Source organism: Microtus oregoni, unplaced genomic scaffold (genome assembly GCF_018167655.1).
Source record: "Microtus oregoni isolate MIOR12 unplaced genomic scaffold, Mior012 000004F_ref0000308, whole genome shotgun sequence".
In the NCBI taxonomy this organism is placed as follows: Eukaryota; Metazoa; Chordata; class Mammalia; order Rodentia; family Cricetidae; genus Microtus; species Microtus oregoni.
Genome location: NW_024543063.1, coordinates 13,835,686 through 13,859,061, shown reverse-complemented (window position 1 = coordinate 13,859,061; position 23,376 = coordinate 13,835,686). Strand labels below are relative to the sequence as shown.

At 43.4% G+C, this 23,376-nt stretch overlaps 1 protein-coding gene across 1 annotated transcript; it reads right to left on the bottom strand.

Annotated features, from left to right (window-relative positions):
* Positions 1 to 10,890: 10,890 nt before the first annotated feature.
* Cxcr2 (C-X-C motif chemokine receptor 2) lies at positions 10,891 to 17,412 on the bottom strand. Its single transcript, XM_041650980.1, has 2 exons — positions 17,378 to 17,412; positions 10,891 to 11,988 (listed from the first exon to the last, which is right to left on the bottom strand). The coding sequence occupies exon 2, from the start codon at positions 11,968 to 11,970 to the stop codon at positions 10,891 to 10,893; it is 1,080 nt and encodes a 359-aa protein (XP_041506914.1). The 5' UTR covers positions 11,971 to 11,988; positions 17,378 to 17,412.
* Positions 17,413 to 23,376: the final 5,964 nt, after the last annotated feature.

Below are 23,376 nucleotides of genomic sequence, written 5' to 3'. Positions count from 1 at the left end.
CAAACTCTTTCATGAAGCAGGGACCCTGAAGGATCATCTCACCTTTAGGCAACTTAAGTGGTCATTTTCCTGTGGGTTCTGCATCTCCAGTTCATACAGCATAACATCAAACAGTCCAGGCAAGATGAGTCTCATGCCCAAATGGTTAGCAAATTCCATAAGGAGCCTCATCAGTGCCCATCATCCTCCTGAAGTAGATTGATGCTACCAGGAACAGATGAGTCTCATTGTCATAAAAAGTCCTAAGATCTTAAAACATTTTAAATGCCATATTCTGTAGGTCTTTGAAAGGTTTGACTATTATCTAACTGAAATATATCTCTATATATCTAGAAAACCTAACTAACATGACTACAAGCTTGACTATTATAGATGACTATCTATTAACCTATATTTCTTAATTATATATTACATTTTTAAATAAGCTGCACAAACACAATACCGTAATCAAGAGCAGAAATACAATATAACAAAATTTACCTTAAATTTGTATTAATAAAGCAAGATCCACACCAATACAAATCTCTATAGCATATGACATATGAGGACAGGTCATCTGCAGGGTAAAATTTCATTACCTGACTCTCTCTCTCTCTCTCTCTCTCTCTCTCTCTCTCTCTCTCTATATATATATATATATATATATATATATATATATACTGCCCAGTATAATAATAGTCACAACTCACTTAAAAATCAAAGCTGGCTTTGGAGTTGGACAATGACTGTCCTCCTCTAAATCTGAGCATGTTGTTCAAAGAAAAATTCAGAGTTTATGTCTCATGTCAGGAGCCATCTGGTATGGGACAGAAAGAAGAAAGAACTTAGGAAAAAATTTACTTTTCTCCATACCTATTTTTGTCTATATTGTACGTTTCTTAAATGTATGTTTAATTCTTAAGTTTTCCACAATGAACAATACATTTTCCTGCAATAATCTTTGAAGTTTCCAGGAAGAAGATGATGCCCCACAACATTGACTCCACCTGGTTGATATAATGTTATGATGTTGATAGTGTTACTTTAAGATCAGTTTTGGGTACCAGCTGCCGAAGAAGGTTTCAATTTGGTTAGTTGATATAGTGCATCTTCTTATAACATTCTGGCCAGAACTCCAAATAAGAACTTCAGAAAAACCCTATTAACTACTCAGAGACTATTTGCAATTATACAAGACAGCAATCTTAAAACTTAACCATCATTTTAGTTTTACATAATCCCATAAAAAGAACATCACCCACATGACAGCTGGAAGCAACTCTAGACAATGACGTTCCCTCTCCAAACAAAGTTTGTCCTCAGGATTAGGGACATCATTTAGGAGTTGATTATAGCTGGTGTAGAGTTGGGGTTAGGGTAGAAATTTTGTAGGCTCAGGGATCTCACTTGAACAAAAAGGAAATTGAATGGGATAATAGGTAAATTAGTATGAGCTTATTTATATTAATAATAATAATGAATAATAAAGTGAGTACTTGTGAGCTATTATTTATAGATAATTTACATTGCTATAGATTTGGTATATTGATACAAATTATATTTGTTATATTGGATACGATCCCATTTCTGTTTACAATATTTGTACACCTATGCAGTTATTTTGTCATACTGTATGTGTGGTGTTTTACCTCTACTTAAGACATTTTATATATTGTATTTTGTATATTGATACATTTTAAAGATATATTTATCATATTGCACTATGCATTTCTATCTTTGATCAAGATACTTAAATATTGTTTACATTTGAGGTTATTGTCCTCATTTGCTACACAGTTGTTTAAAGATTGTTTAATATTCTACTATAAAGTCTTAGTCTTTAAGCTACACAGGTATTAAGTATTATAGGTTGATAGTTATCCACGTTCATCAAACTTAGACTAATCAGGTTCTTTAAATGCACAGAGATGGTATTCCACATAGATAGGTAATCTTCAACCACTTCAAAGACCTGTAGAACATGGCATTTATATAACTTAGGGCTCTGTTGGCATGAGACACAATTGCTCCTGGTAGGACCAATCTATTCCCGAGAGAATGTTGAGCACTGAAGACACTCCACCTGGAGCTTGTTTTCTTCTTGGCAAAACTGGCCTTTGGGCAAGGAACTGCCCATGCCTCAACCATTGACAAAATGCACAGTGTCCAAACTGGACAAGCAGGATACAAGAAAAAAGACTACCAAACCTTGCCAAGACAAGGTAAGACAGTTTTAAAAAATTTCCTGCCTCTGAAAATGGTCTGTCAGTTATTCTAGGCCTTAGCCAAAATTGGTTGCTCCAACAATGCAAATGAGTCTTTGGGTGATTGCCCAGGTAGCCAGTTGTCTCTGTCATTTGCTACACATTTTGGAAGCTGTTTGAGTTCACTTCCTGCCTACTCAAGTAATATTAACTCCCTTCTCAGGTCTTCAAGGAGGTTGAAGATTAGATAGTCATAGTTACTTTCCTCTCATGACTTAGCCAAGCCATTTCTAAAACAAGACTTAAACTCCTTAGGCTAGAATAATTATTAAAACATTTAGCATATGTTTCTTGCTTAATACTGTTTATATTGGTTGTAATCCTAATTTTTATACTTGATATCTGTTCTTATTATATATAGTTTTGTATTGGGTTTGGAAGTCTCTTATTTAGATAAAGGGGGGAGGTGCTGGGGAACCTCCTTCACTCAATGGCCTTTGAGATGCTGGACCAGGTTAGGCGTGGCCTTGGGTACCAAAAATGTGTGCTTACGTGCCCACTGCATTTGGTTCCTACTTGTGCAGAGGACTGTTATCCATGAGTCTGTCCCCGCTAAATAAAGAACCCTTTATTATACTCAATTCTGAGCTAGTGTGGGATTACTCTATTCATGTTCACCTACATCATATGAACTCACAGAGACTGAAGCAGCATGCACAGGGCCTGCATGGATCTGCACCAGGTCTTCTGTGTATATAGTATGTCTTTCAGATTAGTGTTTTTAATGGGATTCTTTTTTTTTTTTTTTTTTTTTTTTTTTTTTATTTATTTATTTATTATGTATACAATATTCTGTCTGTATGCCTGAAGGCCAGAAGAGGGCACCAGACCTCTTTACAGATGGTTGTGAGCCACCATGTGGTTGCTGGGAATTGAACTCAGGACCTTTGGTAGAGCAGGCAATGCTCTTAACCACTGAGCCATCTCTCCAGCCCTTTTAATGGGATTCTTGAGTGTGCATACAAATGAGTCTTTGATCCTTGTGCCTTCTCTTGGGCTCTTTTCCTTCTGTTTGTTTGTCTTGTCGAAGTTCAATGTGATAGTTTTGTTTCATCTTACTATATTTTATTTTGTAATATTTAAAAAATAAATGAATGAATAAATGAATGACTAGCCTGAGCTACATAGTTAGGTCTCCTCTCAATCAACTGCAATATTGTTTGATTAAATATTTTTACACTGCATTACAAAATGTGATTCTCTGCCTATAGTGCAAAACATACACAATTTGGATTTCAGACTTAGAAAACTTTTATTCCATGTATTTAGTGTGGGAAGTCAGGTGATAATTTGAAGGAATTAGGTCTCTCTTTCTACCATGTGGGACCCAGAGATCAAACTCAGTTGTCAGGCTTGGTGGCAAGAGTGACTCTCTTTGGTTTGGCTCTAGATATATAAATAGCGGCAAGTTTAGTCAGTGGATGTTGGATTCTGAGTCAGGATTTGTAGGGCAGCAGCTTTATGTCTACATTTATTATGTTACATTTTTAAAATGTTTATTTATATATTTGTATATGTGTGTAGAGATTTGTGTTTGGGAGTCAGAGGTCAATTTGCAGAAGTCAGTTGTCTCCTTCCTTCCATCTTGATTATGAGGAAGGTCACACTTGTTTCTGTTGCTATGATACATATTCATACTTCTGGCTTGTTTGCTTCCCATTTTACTATAGGACTGTAGTAGTGTTAGGATTACAGACAAGAGCTATTGCATTGGGCAAGGAAAGGAAGAAAGGAAGGAAGAAAGGAAGGAAGGAAGGAAGGAATGAAGGGTCTCAGAATCAAACTCAGACCATCAGGCTTGTGTAGTCAACACTTTTACCAGCTGAGCCATCTCAGCACCCTGAGGTCTTAGCTGAGTTTAATTGGCCATGCCGTTCCTACAGTGCTGCTTGGGTTTGTTTGTTTCCCCAACAGCATCCTGGTCTTCTGTTTTTAAGTTAAATATCAGGAAGGGCACCAGGAAGCCAAACAAGGGCTGAGCCATGGTTTCCATTCTGAGGTCCTTCTGAGAAGGTCAGTTTCAGACGCTGGCCTGAGTTGGCTCTCACAGTCTGTTTCTGGCTTGGGTCCACGGCAGCCTTGGTGTGGGTGCAACATATCCACAGCTTGACACCTGTAACTTTAAGAGTGGAAGTATTTGGCATGTTTGGTGAGGATTTGGCACATTTTGTGTAGTGCCGGTCAAGTCTTTCAAGAACCGCTGGGATCCAAAGTGTGTCCATACTCTTGGAGGTCTTCCGAGTCCTTTCGGAACAGTGGAGGTGGGTGGCCAAACACGATCTCAAAGCTCTCCTCTCCCCAGCCTTTTATTTATTTATTTATTTGTTTTTTTTTAATTTTTTTAATTTATTTTTTTTCCGAGTCTTTTAATATTGTGCTTTTGTTGTTTGTTTGAGTCAGAGTCTCATTAGCCCAGGGTGGGTTTGAATTTACTATATAGCCAAAAATGTTCTTGTAGTCCTATTTTTTCTGTATCCACCTCACTGATGCTTCCATTACAGGCATGTGCCAGTACATTTGGCCTCATCTACTATTTAATTTATTTAGACTTTTTTCGAGATAGAGTCTCAGTCTGCAGCCCTGGCTGGCCTAGAACTCACTATAGAACCAGCGAAACAACTGGTCTACAGACCAGGCTGGACTCACTCACAGAGACTCTCTTGCCTCTGTCTTTAGAGTGCTGGGATTAAAATTGTATGCCACTATGCCCTATTCCTCCCTTTTAAAACACAATTATTTTATTTTGTTCCCATATTAGAAGTTACTAGTGTGGCAGGGAGACATTTTATATGTTTATCTGTCATTTGTACCTCACTAGATCCCACCTGGACCCTCATTTCCTCCTGAAACCCTGATGGAGTTATCTTTTGGGTGACTCACACTTTGGGAGGAAGATGGATGCTAAGAAAATAATTAGAGAGACGTGTTTGGGGGCAATGGCAGAAGGACAAAGAGTAAAAGAGGCCGAATGTGAGACAGACCACCTAATAGGAACCAGGCTTCAGCCTGCCACTGGGTCAGCTTGGCACAGAGCAAGTTTGGAGGGGAAGCTGGCCCAGCTGTTGATGGCCAGGGGAACATGTTTGACATCACACTTTGCAAGACCCTGTTGAGAAATCAGTACTGTATCCGGCATCCTTTTCTCTGGGAAGGTAACTTGTACAGAGTTGCTGGGGGAAGGGCCTGAGCTGAGGCCGTGATTGCATCTCCATACCACTGCCACCCTTCCACAGATGCTCTCCCTTGGGCCGCTGGAGTGGTCAGGGAGGTTTCCAATCTTCAAATGGCTAGAGTGAGCAGGAGTTGGTGGTGTTAGAGACTGGAGATTGCAATGAGAGAGGGCATAGGATACATCCCCAAAAGTGAAAGTGTCACCCCACATACACTCTAAGAGGACATTTCTTGTCGGTTGCAAAGGAGATCCTTCAAGCCAGACTGCCACCATTACCATCAGATCATCTGTGCCCACTTGTGCAAGGATCATTACTGCTGTGTTTCTTGACTGTTGACCTTTCTTCATAGAAGGAGTGGACGGGAGGGTCGTGGGTCCCCTCCTAATATGTTGCATGCAATTCTGCCTAATTGAAGACAGCCCCAGAGAAAGGCTAAAATATACAGACAGGGAAGGACTAGGGGAGGAGGCTTCATCTACAGTCATAGGAGAATCTTCATCAACACTGGGTGTAAACCTTCTAGTGTGTCTGCTTTAGGGTCATCTATGTTCCTGCCCATAACCCCTCACCTGCTGCTGTGTAAGTAATGGACTCATAGGTTCCCCAGGGTGAACTTTGGTGGAATCTACCTCTGTTTGTCACTGAGACCCTAGAAGGAAGGATAGAGATCGCTTATGTCTCCCTCAGGGAGGAATGTTGTGGGATATTTGTACACTGTGTGAAGATGTATTACTGTGATTCGTGTGGTAAAGAGATGAAAGGTCAATAGCTAAGTAGAAGAAAAGACTAGTTAGGATTTCTGGGAAGAGAGAGAACTCTGGGGGAACAAAAGGGAGATGCCAATAAGATGCTAAACAAAGTCGGACGTACAACATTGTGGAAAGATAACAAAACCATGTGGCAGAATGTAGATTATTATAAATGCATTAATGCAAGTTGTAAGAACTAGTTGGGAGCAAGCCTAAGCTAAGGTTGATTGCTCATAATTAATAAAAAGTTTCTATGTCATTATTTGTGAGCTGAAGATACAAAGGAAAGTCCGACTATGGAGGAATTTCAGCAACCATAGTTCTTTCTCCATTGCTTTTGGTCTGTGAGTTTTAAACTTGAGTCTAGATACCAGTAATGTAAAAATGTAATAAAATGGTCATTTTATTACATTTTTATTCATCTATTTATTTTTTTTTGTGTGTGTGTGTGCAGATTGTATGGAACATGTGGAGGTCAGAAGACAACTTGAAGCAGTTAGTTCTCTCCTTCCACCATGTAGTCTCTGGGATCACTCTCAGGTCACCAGGTTGGAGGGTAAGTCCTTTTACCCACTGCGATCGGTGATTAGCCTGTGATGGTTAACACTGACACCTTTACAGGACCGGGAATCACTAGCAGACAGGCCTTTGAGCATGCTGTAAAGATTAGTTGATTGGGTTAACTGAGATGGGAAGACTCTACATAAAAGTTGGCAGTGCCATTCCCTGGGTTTGGATTCTGGACCTCACAGGAAGGAGAGAGCCAGCTGAGCAGGAGCATTCATCCCCCTTTTTTTATCTGATTGCGGATACAGTGTGACCGACTCCTTCAAGTTCCTGCTGCCCTGACTTCCCCATCGCGGTGGACTGCACCATTAAACTTTAAGCTAAAACAAACCTTTTCTCTTCTAGGTTGCTTTTCTTTGGGACATTTTGGCACCAGAAAAGTCATTAAAATAGCATTGAGATTCAGCACCACGAAAAAGAAGAGAAAAGACTCATCATTTGTGTTTGCAGTCAATCTTGTTCGGGTATCCTGCCTCCCTGTCACAGGCAGACACCCATATATCTGCTGTTCCATAGATTTGCCTTCTCTGGACATTTTCTTTAAAAAAGAATCACACAGTACGTCATCTTCTGTTCTAGAGTCTTTCATTTGGCATACTCTCCCCCAGCCCAGGCTGGCCTAAAACTCACTGTGTAGGTCAAGTTGGCATGAAACTCCCAAGTGTTAGGACTGGAAGGTATGAGCCCCCAGGACTGGTTGCATGTTGTCTTCAGTCTTATTCATAAGCCAGCACGTTCAAGGCATCCCGCAGTGTGGATATATACATACGTTCATAGCTTTTCTGGTCATGTCCCTAGAGCTGGATATTTTGGTTGGTTCCAAGCTTTGGCGTCTACACACAATGCCATGACAAACCCTCCCCATGGAAATTTTGTGAGCATATCTGCTGGACAGATTTCTAGAAGTGTGATTCCAGGACTAGAGAGTGCGTGCGTTAAAATAGAAATCGGTCATCAGCCAGGTGTGGAAGTACACACCTGCTGTCCCAGTGCTCAAGAGGCTGAGGCAGAAGATTGCAAATTCAAGACTGGCGTGGTTTACATAGCTAGACTGGAAGCCGTCTTGATTTGCTGAGTAAAGGAACCCATCCTGTAGAGACTGGGAATGTCTGTGCAGAGGCATCATCAACTCAGAGGCAGACTGACTGGGATCAGGACAGAGATGTTATTGTAAGTACAGGAACACAGTTCAGAAGCCAGAAAAGCAGGTTCAGAGTAGGCAGATCTAAGCAGAGAAGGACGGGGACCTTAGACAGTCAAAGCTCAGAATGCAGCAAGGAAGAGAAGAATCAGCAGATCAAAGACAGCCCTGGATTTGCCCTCATCCTGGTGGTGCTCTGACTGGTAAAGACTTTGTGTCAAGACTGCTCACACGAGGTGGGGGTGGGTCGGCAACATTCACCCCAGTGCGATTCAATCTTGGCTTCTTTTGTGCTGGGTTTTTGGTTCTTCCTGTTTTCTGTGCACACTGGCATTCCCAGGTCTTGTTGGAGGAGCAGAGAACACAGACCTAGAACAAAGGTGAGCCTGCACTTGGCCCCCTCTCTTTGACAGTCATCTTGAGGACTTGTCTGACCAGGCACTGCCCTCAGGCAGAACAGCACCTGTCCCCTCTGGCAATGATATGTGTTCTTCAGCATTTCCATCCTGCTGAATCAGAGGCACAGCTGAGTCATGCTTGTTTCTTGTTCCTGATTCTGAGTTCAGCGCAGGGCCTGGCACTGGATGGGCATAGAGTAGGGACCGTGATGCTGATTTACTATTGCCTGAACATTTTTGTGAATTGTGAACACTGTCTGCTTTGGAGCCTTCTTATACCCTCCTGCTCAACCTTGCTGAACTATAGGGTTCAATCTCTTTCCTGTGCCCATAATAGGCTGCTCAGAGACAGGGCCCTTCTGACAAACCCTTCAGAGACAAACCCTGTTTGTTTGATGCACTGCTGTGTCCCAATCCCCCAGCAGGTCTGTCAGTCACTGTATACCGAGGAAACAATGATTTTAGGGCTGGGGATACAGTTCAGTTGGTAGTGTGTTTGCCAAGCATGTACCAAATCCTGGGTTCAAGCCCAGCTCCATATAAACCAGGCACGGTGGTGCGCCTCTGCAATCCTAGAACTTGGGAGGATCCTTTGATCAAGTTTATGCCCAGTTATATAGGAAGTTTCAGGCCAATCTTGGGATATGTGAGACAGTCTAAAAACCTAACTCCACCCAAGCTCACCTCTCCCAGCAAAGGAAACAAGAATGACTCAAATCCTTTGTCTCCTCCAATAGGTTACAAATCACTTCTCCACTCTGAACTAGTGCCTGCTTGGCAGCCTTGGATGAGGGTGGGTGTTGGAAAGGGGAGGGGCTGGGTAAAGAATTCTCAGTGAAATTTGCTGCTGGAGCTTCTGTGATCTCCTGGCCTCCCTGCTTCTCCAAAGAGATGAGCCGGTGACTTCCGACCCGTGTCTTCTAAACCTGTTCCTGAGGCTTTTGAGGGCCGTTCCATCCAAGGACCTAGGAGCACCGGAGGAAGAATCCGGTGCACTTTTCCCTCTGGTGATCCATGTTCAGCCAACACAGGCTAGGCTGAGCACAAAGGCGCAGCCAGACAGGGACAGGCAGGGTTCTGTCTTCATCTTCTCACTCAGGGGAGAGTGAGATGGCTCAGCCAAGGAAGGACCCTTGCCACCAAGGCTGATGACCTGAGTTTGAGTCCCAGGAGCCATGTGATGGAGGGAGAATAGATTTGACAAGTTGTCTTCTGACCTACACATGTGTGCTATCACACACACACACACACACACACACACACACACACACACACACGACAGAGACAGAGAGACAGAGACAGGGACAGACAGAGACAGAGAAAGACACAGAGAATGTAAAAAAACAGTTAAAACAACACAAATTCCCACTCAGGTCTTTGGCTCACTGTTGCCCAGCCTCTGCTTGGAAAGTCCTGAGATAAATAATCAACTCCAAGTGATTTATATAGTTTTAAAAAGACAATTTAATGATCACACTTTACAAGAAATTATAATGTACATAATTCTGCATTGGTTCAGTGGTTAAAGTAGACTTAGATTTTTTTTTATAAACTGAGGTAAAACATATATAACAAAAATTACCATTTTAGCCCCCTGCCCCGCACTGGTTGAGGCCCTAGAGTTCAAGCCTGAGTTCTCAGAAACGTTAAGTAAGCACTCCACCAGTAAACAATGCCTAGCCCTCATTTTAACTTTTTTTTTTTTTTAATGCAATGGCAATGAACACTTTCACACTGCTGCACAGGAGTCAGGACTCGTCCATCATCCTAAACTAGAGCTGTGCCATCAAACACAAACGCCCTACCCTCCGTCATCCAGCCTCTAGCCATCCCTATCTGATTATTCTTAGTTGTGTAAACTTACAACGTTTGTCTTTGGGGTCTTGTTATTCCGCATGGAAGCATGCTTTTAAGGCTCATTCATAGGCAATATGGGTCAGTTTCTTGTTCCTTTTCATTGTGGGATGGTCTCCTGCTGTGTGCATGCACCATGTTTAACTTACCCATTTATTTGTGGGCCATTATTTTAGCTGTTTTGACTTTTGACTCTTTGAATAATGCTGCTGTTAGCATCAACCTACAAATGTCTGAGCCCTTGCTTCCAATTCTTCTGGGTGTCTATTTAGAGGTGAACTTGATGGATTATGTGATAGTTCTATATTTAATGTCTTAAGGAAAGCGATATGCTGTGTCCCACTGTGCTGGGATACCGTTCAGGTCTACCAGTAAGGGGAAAACTTTCCCTTTCTCTACTTCCTTAATAACTCTTTCTATTTTCTCTCCTCCTTCTCTACTTCTTCCTTTTATTGGTAAGGACTCTGATGGGTAGGAGGAAGTATCTCGCTCTAACTCTAATTTGTGCTTCTTAGAAAAGAGTATTTGGGGTCCAGTGTTGGGATGGACCAACTGCATCAGTAGGCATACAATATGGAAGGAGTGAACAGCCAGGGTAGGGGTTCTAAACTCTGCAGTGGGGGCTCTGGTAAGAATGTAGCCTCTGTCTCCCTGTAACTTTGAAATGTGTGTGGGTAATTCAATTCAGATACTACAGTCTGTGTACATGAGCCATGCTGAAGGACAAGAAAGGACCCTGAAGGGCCACAGTGTAGGTGGACAGGCTTAGAGGGTAGTGGAGGTGTTCCCTGAAGAAGAGCCAACAAATGAAGGCCTGCCCTCCTTGGCTAAGAACTCCTTGCTGATAAGGCCGTGAGTAGCCATGATCTTGAGGAGCCCATAGCGGAACTTCTGGCCAATGAACGCATAGATGATGGGGTTAAGGCAGCTGTGCAGGAAGCCAAGAATTTCAGTAGCATTCAAGGCCCTGTCAATGTCATTGCGGCGCTCACAAGTCTCCTGGATCAGTTTGGTCCTCATGAGGGTGTCTGCGAACAGGACCAGGTTGTGGGGCAGCCAGCAGAGCAGAAAGACAAGCACAACGGCAAAAATGACCCGCATGGCCCGGTGCTTCTGCCCCATGTGGGCCTTAAAGAGCGTGCGCAGTGTGAACCCGTAGCAGAACAGCATGATCAGCAGCGGCAGGAGGAAGCCGAAGGTCTGAGGCAGAAAGCGCAAGACTATCCTCCACTTGGTTGTGTTGTTACCTGCATCTTCATAGCAGACTAGGGTTAAAGAGTTTGCCCTAACGGTATTACGCAGAATTAAGATGGGCAGGGACACAAATATGGACAGTATCCACATGGTGATGCATACAAACTTGACCAAGTGTCTCTTCTGGATTAGTGTGCTTGTGGCATGAACGATGGCCAGGTAGCGGTCCATGCTGATACAGGCTAGTAACAGGACACTACTGTAGAAGGTGACTTCCTTCACGAATGAGAATATCTTGCACATGGCTTTGCCGAAAGTCCAGCCCTTTACCTTGGACGCAGCCCAGACAGGCAAGGTCAGAGCAAAGAGCAGGTCGGCAATGGCAAGGTTCAGCAGGTAGACGTCGGTGACGGAGCAGGAACTCCGGTTGTATAAGATGACCAGCATCACCAGGGAGTTTCCCACAAGGCTCAGCAGGGTTACCAGGACATATATTATAACCACGGCATATCTGTTGATTTCTAAGGTCTCTGGGTGGCATGGGGCAGCATCTGGTAGAATGGGGGGCAGGTCAGAGCTATAATTGTAATTATCAATTTCGCCACTGAAGAAATATTCAATGTTGAAATTCTCCACATTGAATTCTCCCATTTTGAGGTAAACTTAATCCTGTCAATAGAGGAGATGATGGTTACTACATAGCAAAGTGACCCTGTTTCTTGTCTTTCCAACCAAGGAACTAGGATGTAAGGATTTGTTACATTGGCTTGCATAGAACAAGGAAGACATTTTCCCCTTCAAATTTTAAGATGATAGCAGTAAGCGTTTGAGACAAAATAGTAGACTTTTTTTTGGCGGGGGGGATAAAGATTACAGTTCTCTTCAAGACACTTTTTTTCTTGAAGTAGGGTCTTGGTTGGCTTCAAACTTATTGTGTAGCCAAGAATGTACAAATGCATTATATACATGTGTGAAAATGTTATCATTAAGCTCACTGTTGTGAATAAATAAAATATACTAATAAAACATTAAATACAAAAAGGTTAATTGGAGAGCACACAGTTTTACAAAACAAATCACAAAATTTACAAAAATCATTTACAAATATTAAAATAACAATAAAAATAACAAAAAGTGGGGCTGGAGAGGCGGCTCAGTGGTTAAGAGCAGTGGCTGCTCTTGCAGAGGACTCAGGTTTGGTTTTCAGCACACGTCTGTAACCCCAGTTCCAAGGGATGAGATAATCTCTTCTGGTCTCCTCAGACACCAGACATGCACATGGTATACATCCATACTTGCAGTAGAAACACCCACACACATAAAAAGTTTTTAAAAATCACTTTAAAAAAGAGTAACAGATATGGGTTGGAGGCGGAGCTCAGTGGATAGAATGCTTGCCTGCCACACACATAGTCCTAGGCTGGATTCCCAGAACTCAATAAAAACTGAATAAATTGTGGGAGAGCACATGCCTGTAATCCCAGCAGTCCACGTACGGGAGGCAGAGGAAGAAAAATCAATCGGATGATTTTGATTGCAAAGTAAGTTCAAGCCTAGCCTAGACCTTCTGAGAACCTGTCCAAAACAACAACAACAACAGCAAAAATCAAAACAAACAACAGGTTGGGGAAGTGGAGGGGAAGTGACTTATTGAGTAAAAGTGCTTGCTCCTCAACTTGACCACCTGATTTTGGTAGGTAGCTAGATCTTGGAAACCAGGGAATAAGCAGGGTTGTGAGTCGCTCCCAGTCCCAGGCAGCAAGGGCAGGCTGGATGTTCCATACGGAGACCACGAAGGCGGGATGCCAGGCTGACAGTCAGAGGAGAGGGCCAGGAGGAACTAGCAACACTCAGTCGCGGGCAAAGGGACGAGAGTGCTGTTTGTGTCTTAATGTGCTCATTTCTAGAAGGGATGCGTTAGTGGCTGAAGGGACAAAGGGAAGGATGGGAGATGACAGTTGAGTTCTGCTTTGTGCAAGGTTACCCTTCGTCCTCACTAGTGGCATAATTGGCCCCTGTTTCCTGGGGGGAGGGGAGAAGATGAGGTCCAGAGAGGCTCAGGAACCAGCTGCGCTCATGGGGTTGTCCTGGTGCTGCTGGATTACAACTCTACGATGCTTCCAGTCTAACACTGGAAGATCATACCTCTTACGTTAGGTAAGCTCAATGCCTAAGCATTTTGCTTTATTATTCCTCCTGAGGGTTGGCTATATGCTAAGCACATATTCTACTCTAGAGCTACGACTTCATGTATATCTAAATTCTTGAATTATCTTTCAGAAAGTGTGGGCACAGTCCCCTCTTATTGCTTGGAAACTTGGGCATCACCATCTTTTGCTACTCCTTAGGTTGCAAATTAACAAAAAAGCTATTGCTGGAATGGTAGCCAGACATCTTCAGCTGAGTGCCCTATCGTGGCCTCCGGGATGCAGTAGGAGCTGCGGGATTGAATGGAAGTACCAACTCCTTGGCACACTAGCCCAGAAACTCCACGGGTGGGATGGTGCAAGAAAAAACTCAAGCATGAGGGAACTTTACGGGCCCCAAACATTCAGTTGATCTTTTCGACGACAGATAAGCCAGTCATTTTACTACAGCTCTAATTCTCATTCTCTTGAGAAACACAGCCCATAAATGCAGGGGTGTGGGAGGCCCAGTGCTGGTTGCATCTCCACACCCATTTGAAGCCCAGGCAAGGACGGTAGGCAGACTTGGGAAGGCTGCAGGTAGTGGCTGGGCTGCAGGTAGTTCTAAGTAGTTTTTGGAAGATGTAGGAAGGGGGTCAGGAGTTCTTCCTCTATGGTAAGGAGGCCTAATGTTTAGGGGTCCAGCCACAGAAGGGGAAATACCCAGGGTCAGGCTAGGCACAGAGGGACAAAGAGAGAAATTCTAGATAGTAATACAGGTTGTTCCAGACTCACCAGCAAGCTAACTTTTCTCCTGTGGGAACACCTGAGCTAGGCAGCTGTAACCCATGAAGAGCGGCGGTAGTGAGAACTGTCTAGAGGAAGTGAGGGGTGGATTAGATTGCCCAAGCAGGGGAGGAACTCTTGAGGGTGTGGGACACGTTTGATGACTTGAACATGAATTCCTAGCCGGGCCCACAGATGGAGTCATCTTATGGATTTAGAGAGTTCATATTGGGAAGTGATCCAATAGGTTTTTCTAGCCTGTCTCCCCAGGTTTCAGTGGGGGGAGGAAACAGGCCCAGATAAAGGAAGGGGTTTGCTCAGGACCTTACCTCCCTCTGCTAGGATCTCAAAGCCACTGGCTCCTGCAGCCAGGGTCTGACTCTCCCTACTCCAGCAGCTCCAAGTGGGCCTACCTTACCATTCAGCTGTGCTGTTTCTCTCTCTGTTTTTTTTAAGCATCTATCTATCTATCTATCTATCTATCTATCTATCTATTATGTATACAATATTTTGTCTGTGTGTATGCCTGCAGGCCAGAGGAGGGCACCAGACCCCATTACAGATGGTTGTGAGCCACCGTGTGGTTGCTGGGAATTGAACTCAGGACCTTTAGAAGAGCAGGCAATGCTCTTAACCGCTGAGCCATCTCTCCAGCCCTCTCTGTTTTAAGCAGGGCAGTTCAACCACACAGCAGAGCTGAACACCGAGGTCCCAGCACTTGCAGCCACTTTCTGGTTTCTGTCTCCCCTAAACTCTTCAAAAGCACCCAGATTCTTCGTCCTTTTGTTCACCTCTGAGTGGCTTCACCTGACAGGGGTCTCCAACCCTTCCTGCCTTATCTTTTCCTTTTCTCCCAGCCACTGGTGCAGACCACAGGCCCAGTTTTGGGTGCTGCTGTGCTTTCTTGGCTCGTCTACTTGGCAGTGAGTTGAGGATGTCAGTTCCAAGGCATTGCTGACCCACCCTGGGAGCCAACACCCTCACCTTTGAAAACAGCCTTTGGATAAAAGTGATAAAAACATTGACTGTTGTGGAATATTACTTTACGTAAAGATGTGTTATATTTGTTTGTGCTGCATTTGTTTAACCATGTAAAGATGTGTCGCTGTGCCTGCCTGAGGCACCTGATTGGTCTAACAAGCAGCTGAATGGCCATTATTTAGGCGGTAGAGGGATAAGCAGGGCTGGCGGGCAGAGAGAACAAGTAGGAAGAGAAACACAGGCTTGAGAGTGAAGAGGGGGAGAGAATAAGGGAGAAAAAGAGAGAGATGCCCAGGGCCATCCAATCAGGCGGCCACCAGACAGACAGCCATGGGGTAGGACACAGAATTTCCATTTCTTTTGGAAGGTAAAAAGTCCTGAGGCAAAATGTAGATGAAGGGAAACAGGTTAAGTTTTAAGACAAGCGAAAGAGAAGGTCGAGCACTCATAACTAATACTAAATCTCCATGTCATGGTTTGGGAGCTGGTTGGTGGCCCCAGAGAAAGCCTGCTACAATGGACACATTTTGAAAAGGAGACACCAGGGATGTATCTTGTCCCCTTTGCGAGCAATTACAAATGAAAGGGTTACAAAAGGCAGAGTCATGGGCATCCATTATCTGCATGCCCATGGGACAGTGCTGGAACTCCACCACCTCTCATTAGCCGCACACCAGAGTCTGAAGTGGTCTACCCTAGGGAAAGGGTCTTTGCATCCAGCTTGAGCAAACACTCCTAGCATTGTCTGGTTTCTTTCCCCCGCTGGGGAAGAATGAAGTGATCTTGGGCCAGTGGACTCTAAAGCCTGATAGTGCAGGGATGGTTACTCATGGGTTAGTGGCAGATGCGTGTGACACACACACACATATACGTACACACACACACACACACACACACACAAGCACACATACGTGGACATGCATATATGCACACACAACACAGCGCTAGCTTGTCCTGTGAATCTTAGAATGGAGATAGAGTTTCTACGGATGGCTGTTCTTTTCCATCCCACCTCAGTCAGGGTCTGTGAGAGGAGCAAGCCCACCTCGTTTCCAGGGCTGAGTCCTGGGAGCACCTACCTTCACACGCTCTGGCCTGGACAACAGCCGTCACGTTAGCTGTAATCTGGGTGACCGACTGGCTTGCAGTCTCCCAGGCGTCTCACCATTTATTGTATATTTCATCCCTCTCATTAGTCTATGCAGTCGGCACGTTCTGGGTGAGGAAACCAGGTCCCAGGAGGTGAAGCAACGAGTGACACAGCTGGACTGGGCTGTGAACTTTTTAAATTGATTCTAAAATCTGCTCTTAAGTGTTCTTTTATCAAATGCCACAAGGAGCAGGCTCCCAGCCTCAGCCAGCCTCAGCCAGCCTCAGGTTTCCACAGGTCCTGCTCTTGTCAGACAATCAAATACCATTAGTGTGGAAAAGGAGCCCAGATTGGACATTTCTCAATCACCCACTTCTGTTTTTTTTTTTTTTCTCCTCCTATGTAGCCTAAGCTGGGCGATGTGAAAGCCCGTATTAAAGTTTTATTTTGTTTTGTTTTTAAAAAAGAGTTCTAATCTTGGTCCTGCCCTCAGGGGTCAGGGCAAGAACATCGTCTGCCCCTGGGCCCTGGTGTTCTCCTAGACAATGCTAGGCTGTTCCAAATCGTCTCTGCTCAAGAGTTGTAGCCACAGCTCATTTAACTCTAAATGAAAAGTAATTACAATAGAGTAGAATTTATCTCACTGGCAGTTGGGGAGATGATTCTGTCAGCAAAAACACTCGCCGCTTGTCAGATGATCTGACTTGGATCCCTAGACCCGTGTGAAGAAATGATTTCACAAAGTTGCCCTCTGACCTCCACACAGATTCCGTGGTACACATTCATACACACAATAACTTTTAAAAAACTAATTTACTTAATTGGCCATTATAGCTACATTTTGAGGGCTCGGTGGACACCGGTGACCAGCGGCTTCTGTATGAGCCAGGGCAGATATGGTGTGTGCCTGTTGAAGAAAGAGCTTTGACATAGCCCCGGATAACTGAAAATGGAGATTGCAGCTCTAAGGTTATACAATGCAGTGCGCCACTTCTCAGGGCTCCAGGAAAGGCAGAGTTCTAGGTCCCATCTACCCGAAGTGCATTCCCAGACAGTGACGGATCAGCTCTCCTACCTGCAATCGCTCCACAATGCTGTCCTGAGTGAAGCGGCCCGACCTCCCTGTGCCTCAAGGCTTGGAAGCAGTCAGGGCTGTTGGACCGGCAGCAAGTGAAGCCGCTGTGATGGGGAAGCTTCCGACCTGGGCTACCGATGGGGAAGTCCTGGAGGCCCTTGGGACCAAATGTCCCACCCCCGAGGGAGGTGTCCTACAGAGGAGTAGCTAATCTGTTCTGGGACTCTGACTTCAGGCTCAGGTTCTAACTGGGGATTCTGCGGGGAGCCTTTGGGCTTTTCATGTCTTCCGATGGTTTCTGGAGGAGACTACCAAACTGAAGGCAGAAGTCAGCTTCCTTCCCAGACTATGCCTCTTTTTTTTTTTTTTTTTTTTTTTAACAAGGAAGATGTGGGCACCCCCAGACCCCACTGGTGGACTTGTCTGAACTTGCACTCACACTTCCTTCCTTCCTCTCAGGGTCAGCAAGAGAACAGGTACTTCTGTTTCTCTTGAGCCCCTGCCCTGCAGGGGGACCCGAGGCCATCTCCCCCGCTGAGAATCTGCCTTCTGGCACCACAATTGGCTCTCCCCTTTAGCCTGAATTTAGTCCTTCTCACTCTGTCTCAGAATCCTTTGCCTCTGTTACACCACCTTCCTTTCCACAGTTGCTCTCCGTACTTCCCTGCCTCTTATTTGCCAGCGCCACAAACATGCTCCAGAGGGTTTCTTTTCCTACTCTGTGAATGGGGACCAGTAAGGCATGGGTTGGCTGGTGGGGAGGGTGCCTGGCAACCTTTTTTCTTCAGTTAAATTGTTCTTGTGTTGGCAAAAGAGTATCTCAAGACAAGCAGCCTCAAAATGAGACAAGCAATACACAAGCGCATACATAGAACCTGAAACTTTCTCTCCGCTCATCTTTTCCCATGGTGACTACCATCCACATTGCTGAGACCAGGCTATACCCTATCTTAAGCTACTCCATATTGTACAAAAAAACCATACATGTAACTATTTTGTCTGCATATATGTATGTGCAACACACGCATGCCTTCCTGATGCCCTTGGAGGTAAGACAAGGATGTTGGATTCCAGGGAACTGGAGTCATAGATGGTTGTGAGCCACCAGATAGGTGCTAGGAATTAAACTCAGCTTCTTTCCAAGAATAAGTGTTCTTAACTGCTAAGCCCCACGACAGATATCTTTGTGTGTATATCTTTCCAGATTTTTCCATATAAATACAAATGTGTTTTTTCTTTCCTCTTTTCTTCAATAAAGACAATATTTTATTAGTTGTATTGTCTTGCACCTTCACAAAGTGTCATAGACATATCCTATGTTAGTGTATAAGGGCTCGTACCTTTTCGGTGACTGTTCAAATCTTCTCATCTTTGATCATTTACCCCGACTTTTTCTGGGTGTCATTTGCTGCTTAAAAGTTGTCCCAGATGGCTGTTCCTGGATGTCTTACCTGGACCTTCTTGTCTTTCTCTGTCAGCTCTCTGTGGTGAGTCCACCTACCTCTGTGGCTTCAGTTAGTACCACCGGTCAATGTCATTAGCACCTGCGTTCCCAGCTTCTCTCCTAAGTCCCAACGTTGTGTGTGATGATTACATGTAGTCTCCCTTAAGCTACCCAGATGCTGCAAACTCAGTATGTACAGCACCCTAGAGCAGTGGTTCTCAGCCTTCCTAATGCTGCGACCCTTTAGTACCATTCCTTGCGTTGTAGTGACCCCAACCATAAAATTATTTTGTTGCTACTTCATAACTGTTATGAATCATAGTGTAAATATTTGACATGCAGGCGCTCTGGTAAGTCACCTCCTGGGGGTGACAATCCATGGTTTGAGGACTACTGCTCTCGCTCTGCCACGCTCTCTCCTGACGCCTGTTCTGTTACCTGCGCCTCTGCCCCAACTGGCGACGTGTGTGCCCTCATCTCACGTTTCCCCTGCTCTTCTTCCCCTTCCCTCTTGCCTATCTTCTCTACACCACCTTTGCCGACAGGGTTAGGCAACACTTCATCCTCTCTCCTAAACTACATCAGTAGTTATGCAACAGTTGTGGGTTCCAGAGTTGGGGTGGCTGAATAGAATCCACTAACTGGTTATAAACTCACAGCAAGCAATTTGATCTCACTCCGTCTTAGTTTTGCCATTTATATAATGGGCGCAATGAGAACACCTACTGCATATGGCTGTTAAGGGGACCAGAGGAGTCTCTATGAAGCATTTAGAATGGTGTTCAGCACCTCCTCCTCTGTCTCCTTTCTTCCTACATGATGGCTGCCTCAAGTCTTTCCCTTCAATCCCCCATACACTCTGCTGCCAGAAAGATCTTTCTAGAAGATAAATATACTCAGTTCATATGCCTCTTAAAAAAACTTTGAGGACCTTCAACAGCCTCAAATGAAGTCAGTCCTGATTGGACACTTGATACCCTTGTGGCTGACCCCTATTATTTCTGGCTATACCTTGAATTCCAACCTCTGAGAACCCTGTGCAGCTCCCTAGGGGTTGTTCTATTTCTATGGGGGCCTTGGTGTGCACTCTCTTTCCTTGGATATTCTTCAAGCCCTCTGATTGGATTCTCCTTTTTGTTTCCACATTTGGTTCAGGTTTTGTGATCAGACATCTGGCTGTTTATCCTTTTTTTTTTTTTTGTTTGTTTTTTGAGACAGGGTTTCTCTGTGGTTTTGGAGCCTGTCCTGGAACTAACTCTTGTAGACCAGGCTGGTCTCGAACTCACAGAGATCCGCCTGCCTCTGCCTCCCGAGTGCTGGGATTAAAGGCGTGCGCCACCACCGCCCGGCTGTTTATTCCTTTTGATGTGGGATATTCTTCTGTATATGTGCTGCTATTATTGGCTAATGAATAAAGCTGTTTTGGCCAATAGATTAGCAGAGTAAAGCCAGGTGGGAAATCCAAACAGAGCTATTTAGAGAGAGTAGGGGGAGTCAAAGAGACACCATGTAGCTGCTGAAGGAGACAGACTCCAGTCAGAACTTTACCTGGTAAACCACAGCCTTATGCTGACACACACATTAATAAAAATGGGTTAACTCAAGATGTAAGAGCTAGCTAGAAATATGCTCAAGCTATTGACCAAACAGTATTGTAATTAGTATAGTTTTTGTGTGATTATTCGGGTCAGGGAGGCCAGGAACTAAATGAGCAGTCTACCTACAACATGGTGCCAACATGGACAACTACATCCACATAAAACCTGAGAGAGCTTGGGAAGGAATTCTAGACACAAAAGAACAGAGATAAGCACAGTTTCTTGGTAGCAGCATATTTTCAGACAGGTTCTGTTTGCTGGTGTCAAACAGTGGCATGGCTCCTTTAAGAGGTTTTCTTTCTCAGCTTTAATGGCAAAAATGGCAAATTTCTTTACAGAAAGACTTCCTGGTTTGTGTTGCCAGCATGAACTCTGGCTCTTTTGGGAGGTTCTGCACTTAAACAGGATTTGTGAGCAGCTGCTACTAGTTTCTTAATGGCAACATAGACCTGCTTTGTTCCTGAAGCTGGGGCAGTGAGCATGGCTCACGGAGCTGGTGGTGAATGGACCTCTGCCTTATTTGACTGAGCAGGTTCAAAAGGCAAAGCAGCCTCAGTCCTAACCATGCCACTTAGTATTTTAAAAAGTGCTCCTGGTCAGAAAATGATTACGATATGCAATAAAGACAAATTCAAATAAAAAAGACCTCTGAATGGGTCACAGTGTTGGAGAAATGTATGTAGGCTTGAGAGAGAGAAGAAAAAGAGTATAGATGGTTATGAAAAGAAGTCTTTAGGAACAGTAAAAGTACAGACAGTCATAGATTAAGGGAGTAAAGAAAAATAAGCCACGTAAAGATTGAAAATACACAGAGAATCTAGATTATGCATATTATTGTGTTTTCTTTGAATTTTTTGGCTGCAGAGAGACATTTGATTCTGGGGGCTGCTAAGCTAAACCAACATATATATTTTAAAGGTATCTTGACTTCAAAATTTGGGTCTAAGGATATGTTATTATGGAAAAGACGTTCTGCTTTTGTTCCCACAGAAGATGAGAATGTGTGGATTCTTTCCAGGCTAATGTGGTTTGATGAAACATCATCCCCAAAAGGTCTCTGTGAACCCTAAAAATACTTTGTCCAACCAACAGCAGGAAGCAGTTTGAAGAAAATAATGCCCAAATTCCCCAAATGATTGTTTATAAATGTTTGTTTTCATTTAAAGGGGGCTGATTATAAGTGCTTAATGGTCACAGCCAATTTCTAAAGAAACTAAGGGGGATATGATATAGAAATGAATACATTGGTATGGATTTTGGTTTATTGATATAAATTTAAAGTCAATTTTGTTATACTATGTATTTAAACTTATATATTTCTACTCTTGCTTAAGGTATTATGTTTATGTAGTTCATTTTTAAATGTAATGCATAGTTAAGAAATACAGATTAATAGATAGTTATCTGTAATGACTAAAATTTTAATTATGTTTTCTGGATATATAGAGATATATTTCAGTTAGATAGATAATCTTCAGAACTCCAAAGACCTACAGAATATAGCATTTAAAATGTTTTAAGAACTTAAACTTTTCTCGACAATGAGACATGTCTGTTTCTGGCAACATCAATACTTCAGAGAGGTTGATGGGCACTGGAGATACCCGTTATGGAATTTGCTTTCAGTTTGACAAGGCTAGCCATTTGCACAAGAAACTGCTCTTGTCTGGACTGCTTTAGGGTATGCTGTATAAACTGGACATGCCAGATCTACAGAAAAATGATTGCTGAACTTGCCAAAAGAAGGTGAGACAGTACTTCAGGGTTCCTGCTCCACTAAAGATACTGCCAGACATTCTGCAGGACATAGAAGAAAGTGACTGACAAACTGCCAATATAGGCAGAATAGATCTTCAAATTTCCTGCTTCATATAAAAGTCTGCTGGATACTATGGGCCTGTAGGCTGAAGATGGATGCCCCAATGTTACAGAAGAACTTTGGGTGACTGTCCAGGAAGTAAGAGGTCTCTGTCAATTCCAGAGTTTTGGAAGTTGCATACAATGTACTTCTTGTTTACTTAGGTAATAGTATATCCCTCTGGGGTCTTTGAAGAGTTGAAGATTGATAGTTAAAGTTTTTATTAGTTATGATAAAAAATAAATTAGACATGAAACTTTGGACTCACAAGAAAAAAATAGATGATAGAATGTTTTCTTTAATTTTGCCAGATACAAATAGACTAAATATTGAAATTGTAATTCTCACTTGATATCTGTTTTGTTATATGTAATTTTACTATGTTAAAGTTAAAACCTTACTTTTTATTTAGACAGAAAAGGGAGATGATGTGGGATGTCCTTCTGTATATGTGTTGCTTTTATAGGCTAATGAATAAAACTGTTTCAGCCAATAGCTTATCTGAGTAAAGCCAGGTGGGAAATTCAAACAGAGATATATAGAGAAAATAGGTGGAATCAAAGAGAAGTCATGTAGCTGTCCAAGGAGACAGATGCTGGATCCTTACCAGTAAGCCACAGCCTCATGCCGATACACATATTAATAGAAATGGGTTAATTTAAGATGTAAGAGTTAGTTAATAAGAATCCTGAGCTAATAGGCTAAGCAGTGTTGTAATTTATATAGTTTCTGTGTGATTATTTGGGTCTGGGTGGCTGGGAATGAACAAGCAGTCTCTGTTTATACCCTTTGTGTCTGGAAAGCAGGGATTTGTGAGTTTGTCTCTGCCTCCCCAAATCAATCATAGTATGATGATGTCACAAGTGCTTCGTGCATTTTTGGTGGACACTGCTAAATTGATAAAGTTTGGGGGGATCAATGGATACATGATCATCCCAAGGTTTGAAGAACTATGTCCAAACTGCTCAGAGCCTCTCCAGCAGAAACAAAGTCACATCAAAAGTGACAATGCTGACCTCATTGGCTCAGAAACTGTGCTCAGGCAGGGCTCTGGCCCCTGTGGGGTGCTGCTCAGTGATATGGGAGACTCACTGGAGGT